Here is a 14,397-nt window from a genome sequence, read left to right as displayed (position 1 = left end):
ACAACCTGTGGGTCTATTAAGGCTGATGACCACCTGTAGCCATGTTCACCTGGTGGAAGCACAGTCTCTACCATACTGGTCAAGGGTGCCAGGGACCATTTACTTATTACCCTTACCTCTGCAGATGTATGGGTAGAATAAGCATTGGGGCTAGGATAGGGAGAGTTTGTGCTCCCTTCTAAGCCTTTTCACAAAGGAGTATGTATGTATCTGGATCAGTCTTAAAATTGGACAGGTCATACGCTTGAGTGATAGAACAATTCCTTGGGGGTTTTGGTGGACCTCCCTCTCTTGGAGTGGGAGCATCCCAGGTTGTTGTTGCCTGGAAGGACCCATTAGTTCAGTTTGCCAGGATTTGGATACCAATATGTAGGGGCAGTTTTCTGAGCTCATTAACCCTTTTTGAATGATATGTCTGTGAGGAAGCAACTTGGCACGATCTGCATAAGATTTTTTACCATCAAGCGAGTGTAGGCTCTCTTTCGGTTGCGTTAGTTGCAACCTGCTGAGTGTTTTCTGCAGGCCATGTAATGAATTCACCTGTATTTGTATAGGGAATTCATTTAAGGCTTCTCCAGCTTAGTGAGTTACTTCCTCCTCCCCCTGAGTTATCAGAGGGGAGGGAGAAACTCTTTCTCTCAGACTGTGCCAGACCAACATTACAGATAGACTCATTTGCCTCTTTCTGCTTTTTATTCTAGTCTCTTGCTAAATCATCTCTGAGCAAGAGGAGTCTCTCTCTCTCTCTCTCTCTCTCTCTCTCTCTCTCTCTCTCTCTCTCTCTGTTGAAGGTTCTGACTTAGAGTCAACTGCTGTGTTTTGTTTCAGCAGGACTTTGGTCCTTCACTGTAGCAAATGTAGCACTTTTCATTGGGTGGATGCCTCAAAGAAAGAGATCACAATCAAGAGACTTGTCTGGGGTATGTTTTTTACCTACTCATCCCACCAGACAGATACCTGTGAACCAACTTGCATTTGGGAAGCAGGATACATTGCTGTCTCAATTCCTTAGGATTTTTGGTATTAGGTTGGTGCTGGCACTGAGGATTGGACTGGCTCTGGGTTCTACAGGGCACTGCAGTTGAACATTGTGTTTGACTGGCTATTTTCTTTTTCAGGCCAGAGACTCCTTTACTCCCAGTGAGGATCCCAGACTTCTTGTATGGGAGTGAGTTTTGTATCACCTTTTATTCACCCATACATTTTTTGGAAGGGATTCTCCTCCTCCAGCTGCTGTTAGTAAGAGGGTGCCTATCGAAGTCATTTTGCGTTATGAGTGTGACATTTATTGGCGACACAAGGAGTTGGTACCCTATGGGAAGGGTATCTACTTATCTTTTTTGAGTCCTAGACACGCCTGTATCTTTTTTTTTCCTGGTCCATTTCCTCACATAATCCCAGGTTTGCAGTAGGACCTCATTTTTCATGAAGAGGTTTATGCGATGCTAATGATTGGCACACTAGAAGTCGAGAGAGAGTAAAGTCTTCTGTATTTTCATATGCACACATCTGTAGGTCCTTCTGAAAGTACCTCCATTTCACTCACTCTCTAAGGGAGGGTTTTGATCATCCTCCCCCTAAAATCTTAGGTGTTCACACTGGTGTCAGCTTGAATCCTTATTGTAAATGGTTGTTTTCTCAACATTTTCAAGCATTTTCAGGTAGTCCTGGTAAATCCATCATTGTAATTGCTGTATGCCTACTATCTTCTCAAATAATTGTAACAAACAAGAAGAAGTTGGATCTATTTCCCAAACAGAGAGTAGAATATCTGGGTATGCTGGCTATGGCAACAGCGAGAACCGGTCAGTAGGATTCTTACATCTTCAGACTCGGGGAGACTGTGTACTAGTTCCTGTCATGTCAGGAACAATCTGCTCAGCAGCGGCACTCATTCTAGGTCATCTGTCATTCTTGGAGAATCCAGTCCCTGAGGCATCTTCCCCCCTCCCCCCATGCCCAGTTTAGAGTCTCAGTCTCAAGTAGTTCAGATCTTTGGGAATTGAGTGGGTATTGAGACTGTGGCTGGATGTCAGAAACCTCTCGGTAATAGTGACACTAGGCACCCTTCTTCAGAGATGCCTTCGTTTTTGGATGCATCCAGTGGTGAATGGGGTGCATAACCATGCAGTGCACTGGAGGTAAATCTCATTTGGAGCTGTTGACCAAGTTCAATTCAGGTTTTCTGATTGTACTGGCACACCAGCTTAACCATCAGACAGGTAATAGGGTCAGAGTGACCTTTAGACACCTGTGTGGTGGAGAAGTTGTTCACGGTCCCAAGCTTGGAGCTTAGACCTGTTTGCCAATCAGCACAACAGGAAGCTCTGTGGTTTTTCATCCCCATAAGTATATCTTAGCTTAACCCAGACCGCTGAGCTGAATAACAGCTCTCCTAGGGCTGGCCCGAAAGATTAGATTTATTTTATGTGGCTAAGAATCAATTGGTTACCTAGCAACGGGACCTACAGCTTATTGTGGAATCTGAACCACATTACAACGAGAAATGAATTTCTATCACCAGAAATAAATTCCTCTAATTCTTCATTGGTCGGTTGGAGACTCGAACTCGGGCCAGCAGGGTGCTAGCTGAGAATGGTACTGACCCGTCCAACGAGATAGGTAGCATTCAAGGTGAACATGTTTAAGTATTGCAGGATAGTCTCGAGCCTAATGTCTTTTTTTCTATTCTGTCAAGGTAAACAGCAAGATTTTTATTTTCTCTTTTTGGAGGCAGACTCCAGATGTTAACACATGTCCATGCTGACCAATACCCAGAACTGCTAGCTCTGTTGTCCAAGGTCCAAATCATTTTCCTAATTGGTAATACCGTTGGCTCAGCCACTCTTAGGGAGGTATTTCCAGGTGGTGAGAGCACTGGCAATCATGCCTGGATGGTATCCACAGTCTCTGGATTGCATAGATTTTGGATACTTTAATTTCCTAAACGACTGTTTGTTCATGAGACTTACCTGCCAGATATATATATAGCTGTATTCTCCGAAGGTCCGACAGAATTTCAAATTTGCGGCACACGCAGTGGCCGGTCAGGTGGTTAGTACCCATTCCGCCGCTGGGAGGCGGTATCAGGAACCATTCCCATTTTCTATTCAGATTTTCTCTGTCGCCGGACTGTCAACACCTGTTGTCAGTTCCTCCGCCATTTGGATTTCAAATTTGTTGTCACTTAAGTATTTTGGTTGTTTTTGGTATTCGACTGGATCTGTGACTTGGCATACGCTCTTTGTGGACCGTTTTGATTTTGCTTTTGACTTTTCTTATAATTAAGATGTCTTACCTCTAGCTATCGAGTCTGTAGCTTGGGTGAATGTAAGGTGAGGCTATCGAAGACTTTGATAGTTCCTCACTCTTTATGTATGATATGTAAGGGTGTTCAATGCTCTATATAATCGGTAATGAATGTGTGGGATTGTCTGAGGGTGAGTGGAAGAAATATGAAGCCTATATGCTTAAATTGGAGCGTGATAGGCTGAGGAATCTTCCTCCTAGAGTGCATCCTTAGATGGACAGTCAGGGTTTTCTCCTACTAGTAACCCTGTAAATTTTAGTACTAACCCTGTAGTTTGTTGCTGCAGAAGGTAATTCCCTGGCTCTCGTGTGGAGTCAATGCGTGCTCTTGAAACTGAAGTGAATGCAATTCAAACGCATAGTGTTAGTGCTAGTGCCCCTAGTGTTGTGGAGGGGGCGTCAGATCGGCCCTATAATGCCTCTAGGCCTGGACCTCTGTCGAACTCCCAGGACCAGGGAGGGGGCATGTCGAAAGCCGCATGAGGTTACGGGGCTTCCCACCGATCTGGCGTCCCTTCGGCAGGTCCTGATGACGCTACCCAGGCTGCCAGGGATCGTGCTCAGGCACGCATCCTGAAGGATTGCTTCTCGTCCTCCGACACGTCCTCCCGCCTCGGGGTTGGAGCTCTCGGTTGGACTCTCGCCCTCTTAAGAGAAGCTTAGAGGAGAGGGGCGCTTCACGTCCTCTTCCTCTGACGTTTGTACTCTTCCCGAAAGTTGCGTGGATATTCCTCTGCAGAAGAGAATAAAGTGTTTTCGAATGATCACGCGCTACTCGACCCCCTGTCGCTAAGGCAAGGGCTAGAGCTTCTTCCCCTGTGGAAGGAAGTATCGTCTCTCGCCCCTTTCCTTCTCTCAGGTTCAGCCCTTCTCCCGAGAGAGTGGCTTCTCCAACGCGTAAGATTTTGTTGGGTTTGCAACAACAGCTGGATGCTCTCATGAACCTTTCAAGATTCGTTTCTGCCTGTTAAGAGGTACAGACTTTCACCTTCGTCTCCCGCTTCGGAACGATACAGAGCGTCTGTCGTCTAGAGAGAGTGTTTAGTGGCTTCCTATTCGTCTTCCCGAGTTGAGGTGTTGGCCTTTTCTCTTGCTCTTCGATGCGCTTCTCACGCTTCACGCGCCTCCTCACCTTGACGCTCTTGTTTCTCCATGACGCCGCGGCACGCTGTGACTCTCTTCTAGTACTTGCCACGGAGCCTCTCGCCCGTCACTCCATGACGCTCCGCGACTCGCTTCGCCGTATAGCTTCAAGTCTTGTGTTGACACCGCTCCAGTTGTTTATCATGTCGCACAACTACCCGCTTCAACATCTGATGTCCTTCTTAATTTAGCCAGTACTTGCTTCGGCAGTACATATACTAAATTGGAACGATACAGAGAAGATTAGCATGGCTCTTGCGCAAGGATGACACGCTAATCGTGAAGCGTTCCACATTTTTTATGTTTACTAAACGACTTCTTCGTTCTTCAAGGAGTTCCCGCTTTTGTGGTCTGCAATCGAACTACTTTCACCACTCACTCAAGACCCGCCAGCTGCGGGAAGAACATCCTCTTTCGTCACAGCCTTTGTATGAAGAGAAACTTCTTTCGTCTTCTTCTTCCTCTGATTATCAGACTCTGGCTTTTTCTTAAGGATCTGTTTCTGAGACTTTTCAACCTTCGCTCCTCTCTCTCCACCTTCGCAGTTGTCTTTGTCTTAAGGGGAGCGTTTGACGAAAAAATCGGAAATCAATTTTTCTGGGATATTTTTTATGGCATCATACATATCCTGACTATCTTCTCAGAAAGTTTTATTTAAGAGTTCGCCACAGTTAGGAGTTATAAACAAAACAGTAACCTATCATAGTCAAATTACATTTTTCATATAATGTAATGATATTGTCAGTATATCGGTGGTAATTTCCTTTTAGCTATGGAATAATATCTAATGCGATCTATGGCAACCCTGTCCAGACATAGTACGCATCAGCGAAAGACAGGAATGCCGCAGGGCAGTCAGTGGCAGTCAGTCAGTAGCAGCTCAGAGCTTGACTAAGTATGGACGTGCAGGCTGGCCAACCTCAGCCTGTGTTTTGACACTCGCCATTTGGCTTCATTTAGCGAAGTTATATTACTTTGCAGGTCTATTTTTTGGCTTTTCATTATGTCATAAAACATCAAACTGTGTAACGGCAAGCAAATAAATACACAGAGAAGCAAAAAATATCGTTTTCTCAAAACTAAAGTTATCGACATTCAAACTGCATCTCCTTCATAACGCTTGCCCGATCTCATGATACAAAAGTAAACGAAAAGCTAAATGTTTGCCTAACAAAGGGGCTTTCATGGGAAGCAACACGAGACCCGCACCACGAGAGAGAGTTTTTTCCCGAAGGAATGTCACTTCCAAGAGAGGTAGCAAGTGACTCCTTTCATCTCCAGACTCCCTTTGCAACCAGGCTTCATTTTGCACAAGCCTGGAAAGAGTGAGGGGCGGACGTTTGGTCCCTCCTACTGTTAGAGAGAGGTTACTTGATTCCCTTCCTGTCTCCTCCTCTTTTGTTTTTCGTTTCCCAACTGCCTTCCTGTCAAACAGAAAATTGTTTGACCTGCTCGAACAGATGTTCGAGCGGAGAGCAGTGGAACAGGTCTTGGACTTCAATGTTCCCGGGATTTTACTACAGATTGTTTCTAGTCCCAAAACTTTCAGTAGGCTGGAGACCCGTCTTGGACGTCAACAGGTCGAACAATTTGGTCCGGAAGGAAAAGTTCAAGATGGAGACCTCGCAGTCAATACTAGGAGCCCTTCATCCCAGGGATTGGATGGTATCTTTGGATCTCCAAGATACTTATCTTCACGCCCCAATTCATCCACGTTCGGTGAAGTATCTCAGGTTGTCTTGGGGGACTAGACGTATTCCAGTTCAGGGCTCTCTGCTTTGGACTCTGCACAACGCCATACCACGTTGAAAACACCGCTCTCGTCCGATCAGCGAAGTTAAGCAACGTTGGGTCTGGTCAGTCCTTGGATGGTTGACCGCCTGGGAACACCAGATGCTGTTGGCGTCACATTTTGCTCCGAGGGTGTTTACACGTCTCATGAAAAACGTTGCAATGCAGTTGCATCTGTCGCACGTCAGGATCTCACTCTACTTGGACGACTGGTTGATTCGAGCTTGAAGCGAAGTATCTGGAGGACCTTCAGTTGACTCTGCAACTCGTGAAGTCCCTGGGACTTCTGGTCTGTGGAGAAGTCGCAGCTGATCCCCTCACTGTCCATTGTGTCTGGGAATTCAGATCTATTCAGCGGCTTTATAGCGTCTCCGTCTCAAGAACGACAACTTCTATGTTTAGAAAAGTCTCGGCCTTCTTGGAAAAGGAAACATGCTAGGTGAAGGAAGGAATGAGTCTGCTGGGGCCATTTCATCGCTGGAGAAGTTTGTTTTCTGGGAGTCTGCATCTCAGGCCTCTTCAGTTCTTTTTGTTGGAGAACTGGCAAAGCAAGGAAGACTTGGAAGAGGAATTGAGAATTCTTCCTTATATAAAGAGGATCTGGGGTGGTGGCTCGATCCAACGAAATTGCAGAAGGATCTCCCTCAAGCTTCTGAACCCCAAGCTAGTGTTGTTTTTCCGACGGGTCGTCAACAGGTTGGGGGCAACACTAGAGGGGAGGAAGTGTTAGGAACCCGGAGAGAGGAACAGGTGTCCTGGCACATCGACTTCAAAGATTTGGCGGCTATCTTTTGCTCGCCAATTCTTCGAGGTCCAAGTTTGCAATCGTGTAGTTCTAGCAAACTCGGACAATACTACTTGTTCCCTGTTCAGCCTTGCAAGAGAGATTATTCTTTGAGCCTATGCTCGAAATATTTCGATTCTCACAAGTTTTGTTGCAGGGGTCGAAAATGTTCGAGCAGACCTGCTCTGTTGGCGCCATCAACTCCTGCCGAAGGAATGGACCCTTCATCAGGAGGTTTGCCAAGATGTTTGGAAATTTTGGGGTCGCCATCTTGTGGATATTTTCACGACCTCAAGAACAGCGAGGCTCCCTCTATAAAGCTCATCTGTACTCGACCCTGGGGCAGTTGCGAGTGGTGCTCTTCCTGGGATTGGACGGGAATAGATGTTTACGCCTTTTTCCCCGTTCTAATTCTGGGAGAAGTCATCGCAAGTTCGCGGCCTCACAAGGGACGAGGATGACTCTCATCCCCACGTTTTGGCCTTCGAACCACTGGTTCTCGGAGTTTCTCTTCTGGTTGGTAGACGTTCCGAGGACCCTTCCTATGAGAGCAGACCTGCTCATACAAACCCACTTCACGTGATATCTTTGAATCTCCCGCTCTGAACCTGACTGCTTTCAGACTATCGAAACTTGGTCAGAGCGAAGGTTTTTTTTGGCCAGGTGGCACGGGCCATCGCTAGAGCCAGAAGTTCTTCATCTAAGGATATATCTATCGAAGTGAGCAACCTTCAAAGGTTGGTGTAGAAAGAAGGGCTTTCCTCTTCCTCTATCACTGTGAGCCAGGTTGCGGATTTTCTCCTTTACTTAAGAGAAAAAAACTCGATATAGCAGTTCTCGACTATCAAGTGTTATCGGAGCATGCTTTCATTGTATTCAGACACAGAGGATTAGCTTTGTCTGACAATAAGGACCTCCACGATCTTTCGAGCTCTTTCAAGACGTCCAAGGTTCCTCAGCTAATTCCCCTGCTTGGAACTTGGATGTAATGCTCAAGTTTTTGATGTTTAGTCCTTTTGAGCCTCTCCACTCTGCATCTCTAAAGGATGTTACTCGAAACTATTTTCCTAACCGCTCTAGCGAAAGAGAGTGAGCGAAGTTCGAGGCCGTCATGTGGGCTTCAAGGAACACAATGCTGTCTATTCTTTAAGCCCTAAGTTCTTGGCTAAGAATGATAGGTCTTCTAACCCTTGGCCTAGACACTTTGAAATTAAAGGTTTAGCAGACCTTATTGGACAGGAACCTGAGGGAGTTCTATGTCCAGTTAGAGCTCTCAAGTACTACCTTAAAAGAACACAGGACACTCGTGGTCCCTTGGATGTTTTATGGTGTTCTGTGAGGCAACCAGTTAAACCTATGTCGAAGAATGCACTGGCATTCTTCATTAGGGGACGTCATCAAGGACGCACACTCTAGTTGTGAAGACTCCAACTTCAAGTTGTTGAGAGTTAACGCTCACGGGTGAGGGCACTTGCTACCTCCATGGCGTTCAAGAAAAATATGGTACTCAGTGACATTTTAGTGCCACATTTTGGCGAAGTCAATTCGGTGTTTGCCTCACACTCTTGGCAAGATGTTTAGGTAGCATACGAAAATTGCTTTCGCTGGGACCATACATTGTTGCTTCAGCAACCTTGGGGACAGGGGATAACTCTGATCCTATCCCCTTTTTAATTGTGTTTTTGTGGTTGTTGGGTCGACTACTGGAGGCAGTCTTCCCAATCCTTTGCAAACTAACGCTTTAGGTGTTGGTTAGGTGGTTAGTAATGCTCTTTTGTCCTCTTTGTATGGTCTATGATCTAGTCACATTGTGGTCACGCCCCGTTGACAGATCATCTAGAAGTCGCCAGCTATATAGGTCACTACCTCGCTGGGGTCTCTAGTAAAGCAGAAGCAGACTAGAGTGGCAGTAACCACTCAGTCAGCTACGCTATCAGATAAGGAACCAAAATAATTTTACCAATACTTGGTTTTTTCCTAATTCTTGGCTGTCTCTACCCACCTCCAAAGGTGGTATTCAGCTATATATATCTGGCAGGTAAGTCTCATGAACAAAATGATATTTTAATGATAAAATAAAGTTTGTTCATACTACCTGGCAGATATATATATTCATATTGCCCTCCCTCCTCCCCTCAGGAGACAGTGGCGTTAGAAAATCTGAATAGAAAATGGGAATGGTTCCTGATACCCGCCTCCCAGCGGCGGGAATGGGTACTAACCACCTGACCGGCCACTGCGTGTGTAAATTTGAAATTCTGTCGGACCTTCGGAGAATACAGCTATATATATATCTGCCAGGTAAGTATGAACAAACTTTATTTTATCATTAAAATATCATTTTGTCAAAGAAGAATCACCTCTAGTAGTGAATGTGGAGATGGGGTTTCTCTCTGGTTGGAGCTCCTCTTCAGCAGGTGGCAGTGTTTTCTCTTCTATCTTCACTTTGCAAGCTTCTTTCTGTCCTGGCTGTTGATGTCACAGTTCAGACTTAGGGCAGGGGTGTAACCTAGAAGTAGATCTGGGCTCTTTAAGGGAGATTTTTATGATCCTGAAAGGCTCTCAATGGTACTTCCCCTTGGGGGAACTCAGACTTCTGGAGGGGTGTGACTCACCTTTAAGGGCTCAACCCAAAGTGTGCATGAATCTGTACAAGAGTTGTCAGATATATTCTGTCTCTGGAGACTGTGTTTTTGTTAGCCCTGACGTCATTGCTGGATAGGCGAGTCGTGAGCTCTTATGATGTTTGGCACTTGGGGCGGATGGATTTCTGTCTCACTCCAAATTGTTCCAAATATTATAACGAGATTTAGAACTGTCGGTCATGTCAGTTCAAATCCTTATCATTCCCACCCTTGAGGGACTTTTCAGTAGTGATCCATATGAGATACTTCTGGGTTCTGTTTGGGTGGTGCAGTAGTATCTTAGGGGAACTTGACACCTCAGATTTCAATGTAGACAACTCTTCTGTTGGTGCTAACAGAGTTAAGGAAGGAGTATCCAAGATCACTATTTCCTGGTTCTGTGAATCAATCTGCAGGCATTGTCTTCCCCAGTGTGGAAGACTAGTCGCAGCCCGGATGAGAGCTCATGATAGTAGGGGCATCACCCCATCCTTAGTGCTCAGTAGGAACCTGTTAGTTTTCAAGTATTCTGTATGGAGAGGTGATTGGGCCTGATCAAGCACTCGTCTGTCAACTGGACCGGAAGGCAAAGTAGAGTGCAGAGCGACAGGTGGGCAGGGTTTCTTCCTGCATGTTGGTAGTTGACTACCTTGTCAGTAAGTTTGAATGGCCATTCCAGCTTGCATTCACAAGCTAAATCCAGCTTGCGTTCACAAGCTAAATCCTATGTAAAGAACTTCAGATTTGTATATGTATTAGGGAAATTATAAATTATTTTAAAAATTTGCTATTTTATGATGGACTTGTTAGTAATTTACTCTTATATTTTCCAGGATCTTTGAACACTTTAATACCACTTCTGAAGAATATGATGTTATCTTTACATCTGGGGCCACAGATGCTATAAGATTAGTGGCACAGAATTTTGATTGGAATTGTACTTATGATATCTCCAGGAAAGGGAAGAAAAGTAGGGAACCAGGACCCCCACAATATGTGCCAAGTGATCCGCATCAGCCCAGAGGAGCATTTGTATACCAGCGAGAAAACCACACATCAGTTCTAGGAATCAGAGACTATGCCAACCATTTTGATGCTGAAGTTTACTCTGTAAGAACTAAAAAGCTTAAGGAAATTCTAGGTGGTCCTGGAGCTGAACCCTCTGATACCCAGGCTAATGGTTTCTCAGACAGGGACAGTGGTGCAGATTTACAAGTAAGCAGAAAAGAAGACTTTTTAAGATTGAAAAGGCATTGTTTGTTTGCTTACAGTCCACAGTGCAATTTCTCTGGTGCAAAGACACCATTAAATTGGATTGAGAAAGTTCATAATGGCCTTCTAAATGAAATCCTTAAGGAAGATCCAATCAACCGAATCCCTGGCTGGAGGAAATCCAGGAGTGATCAGGGTATGTAGCAAGTATATTATGTTTTTGTGTTCTATATATTAATGTAGCACAGAAGTAAGTTTAGTGAGAAAATGGTATTCCTTAATTTGAAGAAGAGTAAAGACATTATTTTCTTGGGTTAAATTTTCTGGGGGACTAAATATTAGTATATTTTTTTAGTTATCCAGAAGATTTGGTTGTTGCACTCCCTTTACCATTTTGGGGGAGTGATGCCATCAGTGCACCTCGCATGGTGCACTGTAGGGATTACTTAAGGTTCTTTGTAGCATCCCTTCAGTCCCAAGCTGCAACCCCTTTCATTCCTTTTACTGTACCTCTGTTCATATCCTCTTTCTGCCATCTTACTTTCCACCATGTAGTAACAATTATTCCATAGTGCAATTGTGAGGTTTTTCTCCTGTTACACCTTTAAAACCTTTTTGCTCTCAATTTCCCTTTCAGCGCTGAATGACCTCATGGGTCCCAGCGCTTGGCCACTGGCTGAACTTTTGTACTATTCCATTTTTTTATAACTTTGCATTCCCTCTAAACCCCATGTTTTCATATGTCATGCTTTTTATTATATATTTATGATTTATTGACCCATACTTAGAGTGGTTGGTTACCAGAATGAACTTTTTTCGAAGAGCTGAATTTTTTTTATGAAGCTTACCTCTGTTCTGATAGCTATTTAGTCCCGCACCAATGGGAGGACAACAGAGTATAAACACAAAGATTTTGTTTAGATCATTGAGTTATACCCTCTTTTTCGTTGTGAACTGTGGTTCATGCATCTATATTGTTCTCAGTTTTGCTCCTGTTATCACGGTAAAAGGGCCAGTGGACAGTGTTATTTCATATGCTTAGTTTCTTGGGATTGTGGTTTGATATTGATTGGCTTTGTTGACTGTTTATGATATCTGCTAAGGAAGACATTGATAAATTCTTTAGAGTTCTAAGTTAAATGGGTGTAACACCTGGCTTTAGTTGTTGGCTTGTGATAGTCACAAACTTTGTATTAAGTGCAGGAGCAAAGATTGTTAATTTGATGGTATTAAGTGCAGGAGCAAAGATTGTTAATTTGATGACCAATGTAGTGTTAACTGCCCATCTAATATAATGACTAGTTACAGTAATCCCTCATTTATCTGGGTCATCATTACCTGACACACCTGGACCAAGGATCAAGGCCCCAAAGATATATGATATACAGTACATATAAATTTCAAAAAATTTGAAAAAATTGCCCTCCAATGGTCGTCAGTGTTGCGCGGCCTCAAGAAAATGTTGGTAACACTGCCTACACTCTGACTAACCGAGAAAGGGTTTTGAGGGGGTGGGGAGACCTCGAGAAGTTCCCCAGTGGGGTGTTGGATGGCTTAGCACCATCAGATAAGAGGGACAGAAAAGCTGTGTAGAGGAAGGCTCAGAAAAGGGGGTTGTTTTGGAAGGTGAGTGGAGCTGGGGAGCAGTTTCTATGGCTGGTAGAGCTTGTTTGGTTTCTGGTTTTACATTTGTTTTTATGTTTGTGACACAGTAATTCACATTTTATTAAAGGATATGCACAGTACTGAGATACAGAGAGAGAGAGAGATATATGTTTATATCGAAGTCTGAGTGCAGTAACACACACACACACACACACTTCTTCACTTTTTTATTTATATTTTATGATACAGTATTCTTCTCATTGATATTTTTACTGTGTTTTTTCATTATTTATTTTTTCAAACCAAAATATTAATGCAATCAAGGCTATGTATGTAGGCTACGAGAGAGAGAGAGAGAGAGAGAGAGAGAGAGAGAGAGAGAGAGAGAGAGAGAGAGAATAACTGAGGTATATTTACATAGAAGTCTAAGCACAGTAACACACATCCTGTACTCTTTTAGTTGTATTTTGTGTTACAGTATTCATGTTTATACTTTTACTGTATTTGCTAATTTTTATTCTTTCAAAATAAAAAATATATACAATTTCATGCATAGGGTATGTACATATGCACACACTCATTCCATTCTGTTGGTGAACTTGCCACAGCCTGATTGGTTTTGTCTTACCTACATATGAAGTTTGCATTTTTGAATATTTTTATTGTGATTAGCGATGAAATATCAACAGTGATAAAATATTCTCTTGCGTGCTGTTATATTATACTTGATAATCATTCTGTTTCTGCTGGCTCTCAAGTAACATCGGGGGTTTTCTGCAGCTTTTGTATACTGATTTTTGGTAATATGGCTGGATTTCAGTGAAGTATTATTGCTTATTTAAGTAGCCTTCAAGCTTTAGTAGCTCTCAGGATAATTTTTTCCTAGTTCTTTGGTTATTATTATGCCAGATTCAGGGTCACCTATTTTTGTTATTGTAGCGCAGGTTGCAAACCAGATTAATCAGTCTTCGTATGATTCATATAATTTGCAGTGAATGTAGGGGGCAGAAATATAGTAGGAAGAAAACTTGTGCTAAATTTTAAGGTTAGCAACAGTAGAGGGTACTTAATCTCAACTGGACAGATTAGAGAGGGATAGAAAGGGTGGCCTCTAGAGCCTAGAGTTCTACCCTAGCCTAGGTTACAAGATAGCTCTGCTACTCCTTCTTCCCCCTTTCCCGCCCTTTTTTTCTCCTGCTTCTAGCCCTCCTATTTTTATCCCCCTGCTCCCGTACCTGGCTCCCTTGCTTCCAACCCTTTCCATTGCCAGTCTCGAGGCTAGGTTTAACAAGAAATTAATGTAGTAGTTAGTAGTGATACACAATGAAGTGGAGAAGGTGGTTACTTGTCCCTCCAATTCTTCTAGACGAAGGTCCCTGTCATACTCCTCTAAACCTGGGAGGAATCATATCAGAGGTCCAGTGGAGGTTGGTGGGATTTGCCCATGTGTAGTTACCCCTTCAGCTGAACCTGTTGTGCGTTCTCAGGTATCGGCAGACAGCCACTGGAAAGGTATTTTGGCAGGAGAAAGTGTTGTGCAAGTGGAGGAGGTGGCTGCTTGTCCTGCTGATTCTTTTAGACGAAGGCCCCTGTCTTACTCCCCTAAACCTGGGAGGAGTCATACTGGAGGTCCAAGGGAAGTCGGTGGGGTATGCCCACAGGTAGTCACCCCCTCAGTCAAGCCTGTTGATCGATCCCAGGCTTCGACAGACAGCCATTGGAAAGGCATCTCTGTGGATGAGTGCCAGTTGTCATCCAACTCTCAAGACTCCAGACTGGACTTGGAAGCGCCGCAAGCACTTTCTAGATACGTCTCATCCATAGATGAAGCAAGCAGGCGATGCTGGCCGCTTGTCTCCGCTGCCCAGTTAGCGGTTTAAGGAGCTGAGTGCAGTCCTCAATGCTTTGGCAGTGCATGGAACAGTCTGG

The 14,397-nt window shown here is 44.1% G+C and overlaps 1 protein-coding gene, 1 non-coding gene and 1 pseudogene across 5 annotated transcripts in view; all 3 read left to right on the top strand.

The window, feature by feature from the left end:
• The window catches only part of LOC136840588 (molybdenum cofactor sulfurase-like), a 165,468-nt gene that overhangs the window by 67,069 nt on the left and 84,002 nt on the right, over nt 1–14,397 (top strand). For all 4 annotated transcript variants that reach the window (XR_010853660.1, XR_010853661.1, XM_067107242.1 and 1 more), the window contains exon 3: nt 10,485–11,059. Coding sequence is in view for 2 of the 4 variants with exons in the window: in XM_067107242.1 (XP_066963343.1) it covers nt 10,485–11,059 (575 nt within the window). In the remaining 2 variants the exon portion in view is untranslated. The remainder of the gene's footprint in view (nt 1–10,484; nt 11,060–14,397) is intronic.
• LOC136841331 (U6 spliceosomal RNA) lies at nt 4,647–4,751 on the top strand. The gene has a single exon (XR_010853885.1). It is a non-coding gene; the product is annotated as a U6 spliceosomal RNA (small nuclear RNA).
• Nucleotides 6,241–6,357, top strand: LOC136841326 (5S ribosomal RNA; annotated as a pseudogene).

This window comes from Macrobrachium rosenbergii, chromosome 8 (genome assembly GCF_040412425.1).
Source record: "Macrobrachium rosenbergii isolate ZJJX-2024 chromosome 8, ASM4041242v1, whole genome shotgun sequence".
Lineage (NCBI taxonomy): Eukaryota > Metazoa > Arthropoda > Malacostraca > Decapoda > Palaemonidae > Macrobrachium > Macrobrachium rosenbergii.
Note: the sequence above shows the minus strand (reverse complement) of the source record. Positions and strands in the feature narration are given on the sequence as shown.